This window comes from Notothenia coriiceps, unplaced genomic scaffold (assembly GCF_000735185.1).
Source record: "Notothenia coriiceps isolate Sejong01 unplaced genomic scaffold, NC01 NC01_scaffold00014640, whole genome shotgun sequence".
Classification (NCBI taxonomy): Eukaryota; Metazoa; Chordata; class Actinopteri; order Perciformes; family Nototheniidae; genus Notothenia; species Notothenia coriiceps.
Window position 1 is genome coordinate 53,447 of NW_011347341.1, and position 13,712 is coordinate 67,158.

At 41.2% G+C, this 13,712-nt stretch overlaps 1 protein-coding gene across 1 annotated transcript in view; it reads right to left on the reverse strand.

Moving 5' to 3' along the window:
* The window catches only part of tnikb (TRAF2 and NCK interacting kinase b), a gene marked incomplete at its 5' end in the record, with an annotated part of 18,668 nt that extends 5,751 nt beyond the window's left edge, over positions 1 to 12,917 (reverse strand). The window contains 17 exons of the mRNA XM_010774798.1: positions 702 to 854; positions 1,040 to 1,140; positions 1,279 to 1,413; positions 1,679 to 1,822; positions 1,926 to 2,102; positions 2,263 to 2,374; positions 4,270 to 4,375; positions 4,867 to 5,048; positions 6,032 to 6,040; positions 6,690 to 6,713; positions 6,833 to 6,924; positions 7,322 to 7,437; positions 7,978 to 8,084; positions 8,533 to 8,772; positions 9,367 to 9,531; positions 10,893 to 11,180; positions 12,723 to 12,917. Coding sequence (XP_010773100.1) covers positions 702 to 854; positions 1,040 to 1,140; positions 1,279 to 1,413; positions 1,679 to 1,822; positions 1,926 to 2,102; positions 2,263 to 2,374; positions 4,270 to 4,375; positions 4,867 to 5,048; positions 6,032 to 6,040; positions 6,690 to 6,713; positions 6,833 to 6,924; positions 7,322 to 7,437; positions 7,978 to 8,084; positions 8,533 to 8,772; positions 9,367 to 9,531; positions 10,893 to 11,180; positions 12,723 to 12,917 — 2,346 coding nt within the window. The remainder of the gene's footprint in view (positions 1 to 701; positions 855 to 1,039; positions 1,141 to 1,278; positions 1,414 to 1,678; positions 1,823 to 1,925; positions 2,103 to 2,262; positions 2,375 to 4,269; positions 4,376 to 4,866; positions 5,049 to 6,031; positions 6,041 to 6,689; positions 6,714 to 6,832; positions 6,925 to 7,321; positions 7,438 to 7,977; positions 8,085 to 8,532; positions 8,773 to 9,366; positions 9,532 to 10,892; positions 11,181 to 12,722) is intronic.
* Between the last annotated feature and the right edge of the window lie 795 nt (positions 12,918 to 13,712).

Below are 13,712 nucleotides of genomic sequence, written 5' to 3' on the forward strand. Positions count from 1 at the left end.
GGGGATTAGGATCCGCTGTGGTCACTAACCCCCCCACTGTCCCCTCCCTGAGTGAGGAGAAACTGCTGCAACAATATAGGCTCCCGCTCCATATGCAGCCACGCAATCGCCATGGAAACAGACATGAGCGTGATTCATGTAAGGCGGTCACCGTGGTTACCGTCTACTTCTCCCTTACCCCCCCTCCCCCCATCCGTATCTTACTGCAACCAGACCGAGGTTAGAGGAGGACACCAACTATCCCACAACATCACTCATTCATTGAGTCATTAAAGCAGGTATACATTCATTCAATCCCTCTTTTATCCATTCACTACTTTATTTATTCACTCACTCACCAAGTCAGCTGTCCATTCATTCAATCTCTCTCCTGACCATTATAATGTTGTTTATTCACTTATTGATTAATTCACTTACTCATTTAGTAAGTTGTCCATTCACTCTTTTATCCATCATCACTAATTATTTATTCACCCACTAATTCATTCATTCACTCATTATGGCAGCAATCCCTGTATCCAATCAATCCTTGTTCTATCCATTAATTCATCTATTGACTCATTCATTCAATCATGAAGGCAGCCATCCTTTCATTCACTCTTTTATCCGTTCACTTCACCTGAAAGGAACCACTCATTTAAACATTCAATCAAATGCAATTAATGTCTAGATATGTAGATACACAAACACACACAGACACTAACATGTGAGGGGATGTAGATGTCGTAGGGGCTTCCAGAGTCCACATCGATGACGTGGAAGCCGACACTGGAGCCATAGATGACCTTTAACCTCTGACCCTCCTCCACCGTCAGGTCCACCAGCTGAGGGCGGTGCTGAAGCTCAGTGAACGACTGCAGAGGAAAACATTTATTAAACACAATAAACATAGGGAAAACAAATATAAGTTCATTTGAAGAGGTTTAAAAAGTAAACCACCAGCTGCCCAACATTGACATTGTATTCAAACATACAGGGTCAACTTTAGTCTTGTTAGAGGTATTTTACCACTTTTATCCAACTGTTTAACACATCTAACCTTGAAGGCCATAAACTTGTGGTAAGGTTTAGGCGCCCAGGCGTAGATCTCCACTGCGTTCTTCAGAGCAATCACCAAAAACTTAATCCTCTCATATTTCACTGCAGAAAGAAAGCATTAAAACAGTCAGATATGCAGAATCATATATATATAAACAATAAAAAAAATATGCTTGAGTTGCAATTATCCCATCCATACACAACTGGCCTCACAATACACCTAAAGGTGTGTTTTCTTACCAACTTTGTAGTGCACGCAGCCCTCCAGCTCCCCGACAGTGATCCAGCCTTGTTTCTTTTCCACTTCAGGGTCATTGTGTAATATCCTGTTCCTTAGCCAGGACAGGTAGTAAACTCGCAGCTTGTTCTTCTTCCCTGGTATGGAAAGGTAATCAGTTCAGATAATTAATATTCAGGTTTGTACATTTCAGTTAAAAGTACTGCACTTCAGTATTTCTACTCTACATGTCACAGGTTGATATCGTACTTTCTACTTCACTACGAATGCAGCTTTGGATAATTTCTCGATTCAAGGTTTTTACTCCCCATGAATCTATAGATGAAATTCAATGTTTGTGATAATAATAATAATAATAATAATAATAACCCAGAAGCATCATATATGATATTAATTTCCCACCTGAGATGGTGACAAGGACGTTGAGTCCCTCCAGGACGTCCATCTGTTGAAAGCGCCGTCGATTAATCAGATTATAAACTTTCCCTTGACCGCTTCGATCCAGCAACATCAGGCCATTCTCCGTCCCCACCAGCAGATTCACTCCTGCACAGAAAAAGTCTCATTTTTTACGTCTGTATTAAATGCATTGAATGTACAAACAAACATACAAATGAATACATAAATAAATAGGATTCCTCCGTCTCACCCCAAAGAGCTGCACAGAGGATCTCAGAGTTGAAGCGTTTCTTGTATTTGCGGATCTCGGGCGTGTCGCTGTGCGGCCGGATGTTGGTCGGGTTAACATTGACTACGGAGATCTTTCGGGCCTCGTTGAGCCGCGCCTGCTCCTGCTCCTGCTTCATAAGCTCGTCAGAAAAAAGCGCTGCAACACAACAACACAGCACATTATCATTTTGAGAGATTAAAGCAATAAATATCATTTCTGTGAAGCAGACTGTAGGTTTTCTTCTGGTAAATATCCCGGTAAAAGACCTGTTATATTATCTTGATTTTCACCAACTACCACTGTGATTAATACATACATGAGGCAGAAGTGTTATCATCGTCGTCGTCAGTCGGTGAGGTCCCGTAAACCCTCGGATCTACGAACGGAGTGAAGGAAGACTTGGATCCTCCGCTGCTCCCCATCCCGTACTGCACATTACACAAATAAAGAATCAAGTAAATGACATGTTTGTCAGATGGTTTGTTGGTTTTGGGGAAAGCTAATGAAGCAGGTAGCTGTTGAAATGAAAGAGTTTGTTCAGCAAAATATTTCACTTTCTCTTTTCTTTCTCTCATTTGTCACGATAATGAAAACCCTTTTTGGCCTCATCCTTCGTAATAGAGTGGTGCAGGAATGAGTCCTAAACCTGAAAGTGACTTAGCATTTTATGTTCCTGGTAAAAGGTTGTGATTAATACAAGCTAAAGAGATTTGAACTGTTTGTTCTACGACGTAAAATACATCAGTAAATACCCCACTGGGGAATTATAAAAAGAGCGGTTGCTAACAAGTATCTAAATGTGACGACTAAACGTCATCACGCCGAACATTAGCCGCCTTTAGCTTAGCGGTGGTGACGGGAAGTCATGAGACCATGCTGTAGTTCATTTATAGCATAACGTTAACTATTAACTTAAAAAATGGTAAGGTGTTATGTGGAGATTATCCTGCTGAACAAAACGTGTAATAACATAAACGTTTCTCTGCCACGGAGCTTATTGTTACTTCAGCGTTTGCATGCAGAAATACCACATTCCTGCACCACTTTATTCAAGTTTTAGTGTAAGATACATGCATCATGTACTCAGGGTGGAGGACGTTTTCTGAATCTGGAAAACTGAGAGAGGGAGGAAGAAAGTGGGATAAAAACTAGCAGAGCAAACACGAGCAGGGGAGGAAATAAATCATTTTCTTCCCAATCACTGGAGCCAGCGATTGAAATAGAGCAGGGCAGGAAATTAAAGGTGCCACATCATTTTTAATCATCATGCAAAGAGCCTCGGTTCCGAAAAGTCTTGTTGCTCTAAGATACAAAAAGAAGCTGCAATATTACTGTGGTGAAATATATTGATTGATGAAATTGACATGTATACATTATTCATTGTTTTAGTAGTAAAACTGCACATATTTTGGGTTATGCTTTTTAATTGAAAGATATCATTTAAAATTGATTTTATGAATTGATTCGGGTTTTGATCAAACATTAGCAATAATTTGAAGGTATTATGTGTTGAAAATGTTAGCCAGATTGGTGCAAACATATAAACCAAAAACATTACATACCAAAAAGATCATACTTAAAAAAATCTATTTTGCAAAGATGTATGGCATGTGCATTAAAAAGCCAAAAATCAAGCGTTATGTTTCTTGACGTTTGATTGGTGGCTACGGCTAATTTCCCCCTGATAAGGAGCAGGTGGAGGGTGCTGGTCTCAGGTGTGGGTGGGGGTCAGGTGGGGGGGTTGGGGTTATCTGGGCCGAAAGTGGGGTGCAGCTACACCTACTTGGGCCCCGGGTGCGTCGCCAGGGGAGACAAGGGGAGAGTGGCTTTGCTGCACCAAATCGGGAAGATTGGCGTTGCCGGAGAAACCATTGCTGGCGGCGGAGCTCCGCCTCCGTCTGCCGTGTTTCTGCAGAGAGAGATGGTTGCAGCCAGGCTTTGATTGACAGCTCAGGTGAAGGATGGGGGGAAACCTGCTGTGTGCGGCTGTGTTTGGTTTTAGAGAAGGGGGCGGGTGGGCACTGAATCCAGAAGAAAGAGCCCCTTTGTATATTTAACAAACAGAAACCAGAGTCCTGCACAGGTCAGAAAGCGCTGGCACCATAACAAAGAAGTAAAAGCGAATTTCTCTGAGCAGATTAGCTGGGAGGACACTGAGTGTCAAACAAATAGATAGGAGCACAAATAGAACATCTAAATCAAAACGCTGTGAAGCCAGTGCCTCTGCCAGAAGAAGACACAATGTGTACACAGAGCCCAAGAGGATAAAGGGTAGGTCCAGTTATTATTATTGTGAAGTCAGAGAGGTCAAAGGTGGTCTCACCTCTCTCATCATCAGGGTGCCGTCCTGTGAGCTGTTTCCATACGAGTCATCATTGTGACCTCCCAACATGCTGAAGGCCTCGTTCATAGCTTGACCCGCATTTGGCCTGAAAGACACAAGTCAAACATAAATAGATTTTTTTTATCAGTGTTCCAACAAGTTCTTAAAAAGTCTTGAAAGGCAGGAAATGTATTGATCTACAAAATAAGACCGTGATTGTTAAAATTCGTATTAGTTTCAAACGATTTAAAATGTGCTAAGACATGTTAAGTAGGACGGTATGAATTATTTTTACAAAATGCGACCAACCAGAGCAGTGATGGTGAACCATAAAATTCAAAAAGGTTCCGGGTTATTAAACCAAAACAAAGAGCTGAAAACTTCCATAATTCTCGACCGGGAAAGGAAACTCCTAGTCATTATTATAAAATGACTACAGATCCCCAGGTAAAACTAGTCTTGTGCTATAGGGCTTTTTAACGATCTATGATAGGACTCCATTATACAGATGTACCATATGAAGTGGACACTACATCTTAGTGTGTGCAAGGCCAGTGAGGGATCATTTCCTGTAGGATATTTAACAGGATCACTCACATGATCCGCGGTATGTCGCTGACGGCCACGGTCCCATCATTCGCCCCCCCCTCCCCCTCCTCATCCTCGCTGCTGTGGGAGTCTTCGCTGGAGGAGGAGTAGTCGGTCACTTTGACTGGGGGGCGGCTCGTCTCCTCGCCCTGACGGAGCTCCCGCAACTCTTTGGCCAGAGCCGTCAGGTCCTGCAGGAAAAACACAAAATGTGAAAAAAAATATATATATCCCAGATGTATTTCTCCTGACTGCAGAAATGGTAGTAGAAGTATTAAGATATTTTATTTAAACAAATATATTAATACTTCTTGTAACGATGCGTTTTTAACATTTTCTTAGCTTAGACAACTTATGCATCTACCCAAAAATGATTGACAGTTGTCATGGTCGCAGCTTTATTGCTGAATGTAAAATAAGTAGTTCAAAAAATATCAGAAACTTTAAATGTGCAAAAAAGAAAAAAGAAGAAAAAAGAATACTTGAAAGAATCTAGCTGTGTTTAAAAAAAAAACTGAATGTCGACCTAGAAACACTTTTTCAAGGCCTTGGATTAATATGCTTAATTCATTATACGACATGGCAATATCTATAATATATATATCAATACATGTTATGACTACTAAAAGCTAAATTCGAAAGATTAACCGAATAAAATAAAATGAATAAACATGATCTTATAGAATACAGTGAAGTAATAAGCTGCCTCTAAAACATTAAAATAAAAGAACATGAAACAAAAAAATCTATTTGAAATGTTAAAACAGCTCACAAGGTTTCCATTTGTATTAAGCTAAATGCAACTTCAAGCTAATTGTATTTCTACTCCAATTTTGATAGACTAGCAGAAGAAATGAAAAGTATATTTGTTGAAGTAGTCGGAGTACTACTAACATCTCAGAATGAGGCAGCTTGGAAGAAACAAGCAGGTGAGAAAAAAGTGAACGGGAGTTTTACTATTTGTGGCACAAGCTGTTAGTGAGATTATTTTACATTTTAGCCACATGAGTGTGAGAGGTTATAGTGGGATGGGCAGCGAGCAGAAGGATAGCGCTAAAAAGCTTAGGTTTAGATGTCAAAGTTCAAGGCTTTTTAATTCAGCCTCAGCAGCAAACAAAAAAGTTGTAAAGTGGCAGGAAGTGTGGTGTAGGAATGGAGAGGGGGTTTATCTTACCAACTCCTCCTGATGAAAGAGAGAATGGGAGAAAGAGAAAGAGAAAAAGTGTGACTGGAAATGAAATATGAGAGCAGATATGTGTGAACAGGAAGGGGTGAGATGCAGACATGACTCCTACAGGAAATCATCAATGACATCTTCATTTCTGATACAAGAGGAAAACACAAAGCGAATCATTTAATCAGAGAGAGAAACATAGTTGTTTACGCTTTCACACTGATAGGTGTCATATTCAACATGCCATATTGTGTGATTAACACATCTGTCTGTGTACGCGACTTGCATATATATAAACAAGAGTGGCTTTAAAAATATTCATTGATTTGAGGTTATTCTTTTGTTGAACGATATTGTGGTATTTTAGATATAGTTGTCTGAGTAAAATGTATATATGAGCTGCTATTCTTTCATGCAATGCAGTCCATCTGAAAACAGCCCTAGGCAACAGCGACTGATGTTTTCTTTTATGCTTTGTAACGGGATGGAAAAACAAGATGTGAGAGCCATAAAATAAAACTTCTGTAGGATTGCAGAGCTGTGCAAGAGTCCAAAGAAGGGACAGGTGAGTGCAAGGGGAGGAGAGATAGATTTCACTGAGAGGTGTGGAAGGAGGGGTGAGGCAGAGAAAGGGTGAAGGAGGAGAAATGTCACTAACCTCGTCTACAGCTCTCTTATAGCTCTGAGGAGCGAGGAAGGAAAGAATGAGAGGAAGAGAGTGAAAATGGACAGCAACGTGGTTAGTTCAGAGTGTGTGTGTTTGAGTGTGTTTGGAGTGTGTTTGAGTGTGTGTGTACTCACTGCAGGCCGGCTGGGTCGTGTCTCTCTGCCGTCCTCTTTGTTCTCATGGGAAGAAGAAAGACTTGAGCCCTCAATATTAACTGCTTGGTTACCTGAACAAAAAAATATTTATAAAAAATGTAGTACATTTTAGAAACCAAAACTTGTTTTCTGGAGTGTGGACATTTTGGAAATAAATTTGTTTTTGAGGAAGGTGAAGACTTAGTGTTCATTTGTTTAATAAAGCAATTATTAATGCAATTTTAGAAAGTGAGAAAACATTTTTAAATGTAGGGAAATGTTGGAGAAATTTGAGGATATTTATCGATGAGTGAAGACTTTTTGGGAAACTGAGGATTTTTGAGTGGAAGTGGAAACCTTACAAAAAATGAAAATATATTTTTGTAAGTTGAGGAAGGAGAAGACAATCAAACAATTTTGTATTCATTCAATGAATGTCGTCAAAGAAGTAGGGAGTATAGAAGCATGTGTGTGTGTGTTTGTGTGCACCTCTCTCGTTGGACCCCCCGTGGGAGCTCGGGGTGCTGGAGCTGGAGGAGCTGCCGCTGCTTGTCTTCTTCAGCGGCGTATCCAGGGAAATGTCCGTCCTCCGCAGGTCGGGGTTGCTAAGGCAACACAAACACAGTGCCGTCTCATTCATACAGAAAAAATTCCGACATCATCATGTGTGTGAGTTTGTGTGCGTGTCCCTGATACAAGTTCAAAACATGCCTTAAAGATTTGTTAAACTGTTTATTTATGTTTCGTGTATAGCATGATGAAACAAGCTTCAAATGCATGTCATTGTGGGAGATAAACTAAGTAAAATATTTGTTGTGTATTTTGGTGTGTGTGTGAATGGGGGGACTAGCATTACTATACTTGTTGGGACCTACATCTGTTTACACAGTCATGTGTGGGGACTCGCCTCCCTTATAGGGACAAAATGGAGGTCCCCATGAGGGGAATCAATTATTTTAGGGTGAAGACTTGGTTAGGTTAAGGGTAAGGGTTAGGCATGTGTTGGTTATGGTTAGGATAAGTCTCCAGGAAATGCATGTAAGTCAATGTAATGTCCCCTGAAGTGATGTATACATGGTGTGTGTGTGTGTGTGTGTGTGTGTGTGTGTGTGTGTGTGTGTGTGTGTGTGTGTGTGTGCACGTACCTGGCCCGTATAAGGTGGGCTCCAGCCCGGGGGCCGAGGCCTGGTCCGTTTCCAGGAGAGTGTTTTCTGACTAAAGCAGGAGAGATGGAGGTCGTCCTCTGAGGAACCTGAATACACAACACACCTTAAGAACCTCCACCTGTTTCCATTACACATCTAAAACACAGATTTGTATCTATTTTTATTACAACATCTGTGCTGTTGGGTTTGATTTAGAACAAGACTGAAAGCAAACACATACATCATTGTCCTGCTCATTTTAAAGGATTTAAATCAAAGTAAAAATGCCTCTTTAGGGGGCCCTGGACTTTCTACGTCTGTGTTAAATGTGTATTGTAAACGATGTACTGCTCAAAAGAATGGATTATTCATTGTGGCCTTTGATGTTAATACCATAAGATCATGTTTTATATGTTATAACAAACATACAAATATCAGGAGAGACTCCCAACAGAAACTTAGGAAAAAGGAAGAAAAGAAGAGAAAATTAAGACAAAGCTAAAGTAAACACACACACACACACTCAGACAACACTTGGCTGGGGCATGCAGAGACCTTGGGGGGCACGTCGTCGTCCTGCCGCAGCCATGAACTGCGGTCCAGCTTGTCGAGGGGGGGTGCCAGGCGGGAAAGGGGCAGGGGGGTAGGGGTGTCAGAGGTGGGGTCGGAGTTCTGCCGGGGCATGGGAGGTCGGGAGGGGGAGGGCGACGCCGAGGAGGAGGACACGCCGTGGGGGTCGTACAGGGACTGGGACCCGGACAGACCGTGGCTCTTCACCTGCACCAAATGGGCCATCTGCACGCACAAACACGTGCGCGCACACACACACACACACACACAGGAACCAGGCAGGGTTTGAGCAGGATCAATGTGATCGAGATGCAGCAGGAGGAGAGAAAGGTGAGAAAGAAGGAGAGGAAGGTGAGAAACACAAGCCTCAGGGTGCGTTCACAACAGCCAGGTTTACACAACAACAACTCTTTAAAACGCAAGCTTCTGACCTCCAGCTGGAGAAAAAAACATCTAGATGCCACTAGAAGTAATAGTTTAGGTCCAACATATGTATGTGTCTGGATTACTTCTGGAGTTAGAAAAAAGCTGCCTTTAGCTTTAATGCTACTCAACTGTGAAGAAAATCACCAGAAAAGTATTTCTTATCAGGCAGTGATGACTACTAAAAAAATATTGTAGAATCAGGTCCTCATCACAACAATCCAAGAACGTGTTTGCATTAGAGTGTAACTCACACCTAACCGGAAGCAATCAATACGTTTTATGGTCACAATCTAAAAACTCACACTCCTGACTCTAAGAGTGATGGCACCCTGAGGGATGTAGGTTAGTGTCACATGCACACACACTCATCTAAAGGTGTAGATGCACACACACCTGTGGTTCCACGGAGCGGTGCATTGGGGGGGTGCGGGCCTGCTGGATGCCTCCACTGCTGAAGGACTCGGAGCGGGGGGGCAGCGATGGGTCCGAGATCCGGTTAGCGACCTTATGCTGCAACGCAGGAGAAGTCTGTCTGTTCATCTTATAATGCTCCTCCACCTAACACACAAACACACACGCCACAGTCACTCACAGCATGCAGTGAGGTGTGTGTACATGGTTCAACTCCATGTATTACAAGCAGGCTTTATAACTCAATAAACAAAATAACATTTAGTTTTCCTAAGATTTTTTATGAATGCTGGTCATCTGTTTTTAGAGGGGAAAATTGTGTCTGGACCTTAGAGGGAAATCCTGGTGTGTGTGTGTGTGTGTGTGTGTGTGTGTGTGTGTGTGTGTGTGTGTGTGTGTGTGTGTGTGTGTGTGTGTGTGTCCTGAGGGAGAAAGACTGATTTAGCTGCCCTACATCAGTTAACTAGAGGGCAGGCCTAAATGTGTGTGCATACTCCGGGGAGGGGACTTTGATTCATAGGGATATAAAAGCCAGAATAGATCTAAGGAAGCCCTGAACGGCCATTATTCAACATTTCATTTCCTCATGTAATAGGGATACTTTCATCAAACCAAGAGGTTACAAGCCACTTTCACGCAGAAACAAGTTTGGTCTTTTTTTTCTTATGGATCATCTTATTATGGACTATTTTTATAATTATTTTAAAGATTATATTTTTTTTAATTAAATATGTGCTTCATTGCAATCATTTCCGGACCAGAAATCTGAACATTGGATTTATAAAACATGCAAAAGACTCCTAAAACATTGAATTGAAGAGAATCAGGGTCAGAAAATGACAAAAACATTTAGATTAAGCTGTTAGTTTGAGCTTTTGTATTTCAATATATTATCCGATCACACCAGAACATGCAACAAAACAGCAGCCATCAACCTTAAAACATTCGATTAATAAAAGTTAGAAAACATCCAACGGTACAGGGTTAGGGTGTCAGTTACCTGTAAAATGTAGAGTGAGTTTTTAGAAAGTAGATTAAACGTTACAGTGTGAAGGAGGCAACATGACACTTGATTAAAAGAGAAGAAGTAAAGCAAGTGTCAGCAAATTAGTTTATGGATTCCTGGGTGTAAACACATTTTAAAGTGGTTCAAATAAAGTTGTGTCTAGATTCTTATACAACTTTCAAAAAGTTTAATATGATTCAGTACTATTATGCAAGAGGTGTGAGTTATAATTTAAGAAGCACCAGCCAAAGAGGAAATGAATCACAAGATCCCTGTGAGAAACAGTGAGAGGAAGGGGTGTGAAATTAAAAAAGTCCTCGTTATAGCTTCTGCAGCCAGCCCAGAGTTAATACATGTGAGTCCACCTGGTAAGAGAAATGAAAATGTGATTAAAGAGGAAATTATTCCAGCAGCGGGGGGCGGGGGTTAGATTAGTGAGTCAGCCTGGAGAGTGTGCAGGATTAAAGAGGAGAAGATAAAGTATGCTCTTCCTCCCACTGACCCTGCGCCCGGGGCTGCGGCCCCTGGACTCTGGGCCACGGTCGGGGCTGCCGCGGGGGCTCTGCCAGCGGGCCCCCGGCTCTGGGATGCAGGTGACTCGGATCTGAGGCATGTGCATGTTGCCCCTAGAAGGACTGTTGTGAGCGGGGTAGGAGGGGGGTCTGCGGCGGCGGGGTTTGAAACCGGGGAGGCGGAGGAGGTCGTTCATGTCGACGTTCCGCTTCTCCCTGAAGGAGTGGTACTTCTTGGGGGGGATGCGAGGGGAGTTGCTCTGAGCTCGGCGCATCACCTGGAGGGCAAGGTGGGTGCAAAGGACAAATGAAACACAGCGTGGACTCAGGTGTGCATCACGCCCTCTGGCAGCCATACTGGAGGTTCATATCAGATGACAGCATGTCTTAATTTAAAACCTGCACATCATTATTACACTTTAATTAATTTAATAAAGATCAGGTGACAAATATAATTACATCTTTGAAATTAAAACTAAAGTTAAATGTTAAAAACCTGGCCAGTGTTTTAACAGATGTAGTACATTTTGAACGTCATCTTTAAAATTGTTAGAGATTGTTTTGACTTTTATGTGGAAAATATATTGCTTCCATTGCACAGTGGAAGTACATTTCCCAAGAAGTGTCTTTAATTTATGGCTCAATAAAGATTGCAACTTGAAATATATATATTGCTACTGTATAAAAACATACAGCAGCATTTTTCTCTTAGTGGAACATAACCATCTAGATGGCTTGAAAGTCAAAACGAATTTACAGCCAAATAAGAAATGTTTTGTATAAAGTAGCCAATTAGAAAGTAGCTGCAAGAGGATTTGTATATATGCAACACTGAGTAACAAATGAGAGCTTCATTCCAAAATTCTTCGTCAAGTCTCAAGACCCATAAAATGCTACTTTTATATTTTCTGCGCTTTATGTGAGGATGATGCCATTCACAGAAATATAGCTATTGATGGTCAAAGGCCTGCAGCCTCACTTTTTAATAATGAACATTGTTTTGGGAATGAGACTCTGCATTCACATCACAAAAACAGCGGGAAAAGCAGCACAGCACAGAAATGATTGTCCCATTGTTGCACCTAAAACATTCAAGTCAGAAAGAGTTCATTTCAAGGATCGCCACAGAAGAGATCCTCTGCAGGAATGAAACCTTGAGGAAATAAAACTCAAACAAGTAGACATCAACCAACAGTGTTAACCTGCAGGGAGCTCCGCAGGCCTCCAGCAATCATCATGGTGTGTATAGTGTTAATGAACGTTTTACTACAGACTTTGTCATTGGGGCTGAGCTGTTTGCACTTAAGTGTATTTTTAACTGTTGTGTAATGGGTGCATTTGTTCCTACACGCAAACTGTCTTATGTTTGAAAAAGGTTCACCTGAGTGTCTCTGCACACACATTTAGATGTCAGCCTTCAAGAGATGAAAAAGTTATTTTATACATTTGTCAACATGTAGTCTCACTCTTTGCAGTCTCACTCTTTGAACAAAAAGAATATTGCTTACAATATTGACTGCTCATTTGGGATTCTTCTAATAAAATTTGATATTTAGTATTTAGTAAGTATTTTTATTACATGTTTAAAGAACATGGTGGACATCAAAAAATGTTTAAGATTGAATATTTCCTTGTATATTCAGATTAGAATTTACACAATATCCTTAAAACTCTATATAGTAAATTGATGGATGTGTAAAACTGATTCTGATTACATGGGGATCAAGAAAGATGACTCCTTATTCCAGAACTTCTCGTTTACAGGACTGTAAAGCTTCCAGAGTGTAAAATAACTGCAGAGTGTGGGCCATGCATTTTACCTCGGAAGCCCAGGCCGGCTTGTCGTTGGTGCCGGGGGCCTGGTCTTTGTAGTGGTATAGCTGCTTCTTGTCCTGGGGGGGCCGGGGGGGTTCCTGCTGCTGCTGCAGAGACACCAGGTACGCTCGCTCCTGCTGCAGCTGCCTCTGCAGGCGCTCCGCCTGACGCTGCTCCTCGATCTGCTTCCTCTTGTACTCCTGCAAAGCAAACACAGGAGAGGAGAGTGATGAGGTTAAAGGGGGGTTTCTGGATTCTCAAATTCAGAAGTGTTAAATAAAACACTACGTCTTAAATACTCCCCGAGAAACATTAGTTAGAATGTCTTTCACATTTCCCTTAAAAGGTTAATATTACAGTATCTAGTCCAAAGGTATCAGGACACCGTCTCATGTATCATTACATCAGAGTGACTAAAGTCTTGTGCCCGTTTTTACTTTAACTTCTTATATTTATCAAAATGATTTTTACGCTTCATTTTATTTCATCATTAATTGGACATTTTACTTTAACGTCCATGTTTGATTATATATCATTATTTAATTCTATCTTTTTATTGTAAATTCTTACTTTTATTTTCATTTGTATTTATTATATTCATTCTAAAATGGAGCAAAGGTCACAACTTCAATCATTTGTTCAGTGGTGCAGAAACGTAACTACCTTTAAATATTAAGTAATTGATAAAGCCATGGCAAAAACAATTACTGCGGGAAACATTCTGAAACAAAACGGTTTAGACTGTGGTATGACAGAAGGCTCCATTTCATTTATCGCAGACCAATAAAAATGACTGGGTATGTAATAAAAATGACTGTCATAAAGGCTCTGAGTTGTTATTACACTGCTGACTAACGGCGCACTGTCCCTGCTGTCTTGTTTTCCGTAATGGAAAAAGGATGCAAACATCATCGTGAACAATGAAGCTGAATAAAGTGTAATTTCACAAAAGACAGCTATCGACAAACACGCCCTCCGCTCTGTGTTTTTATTGA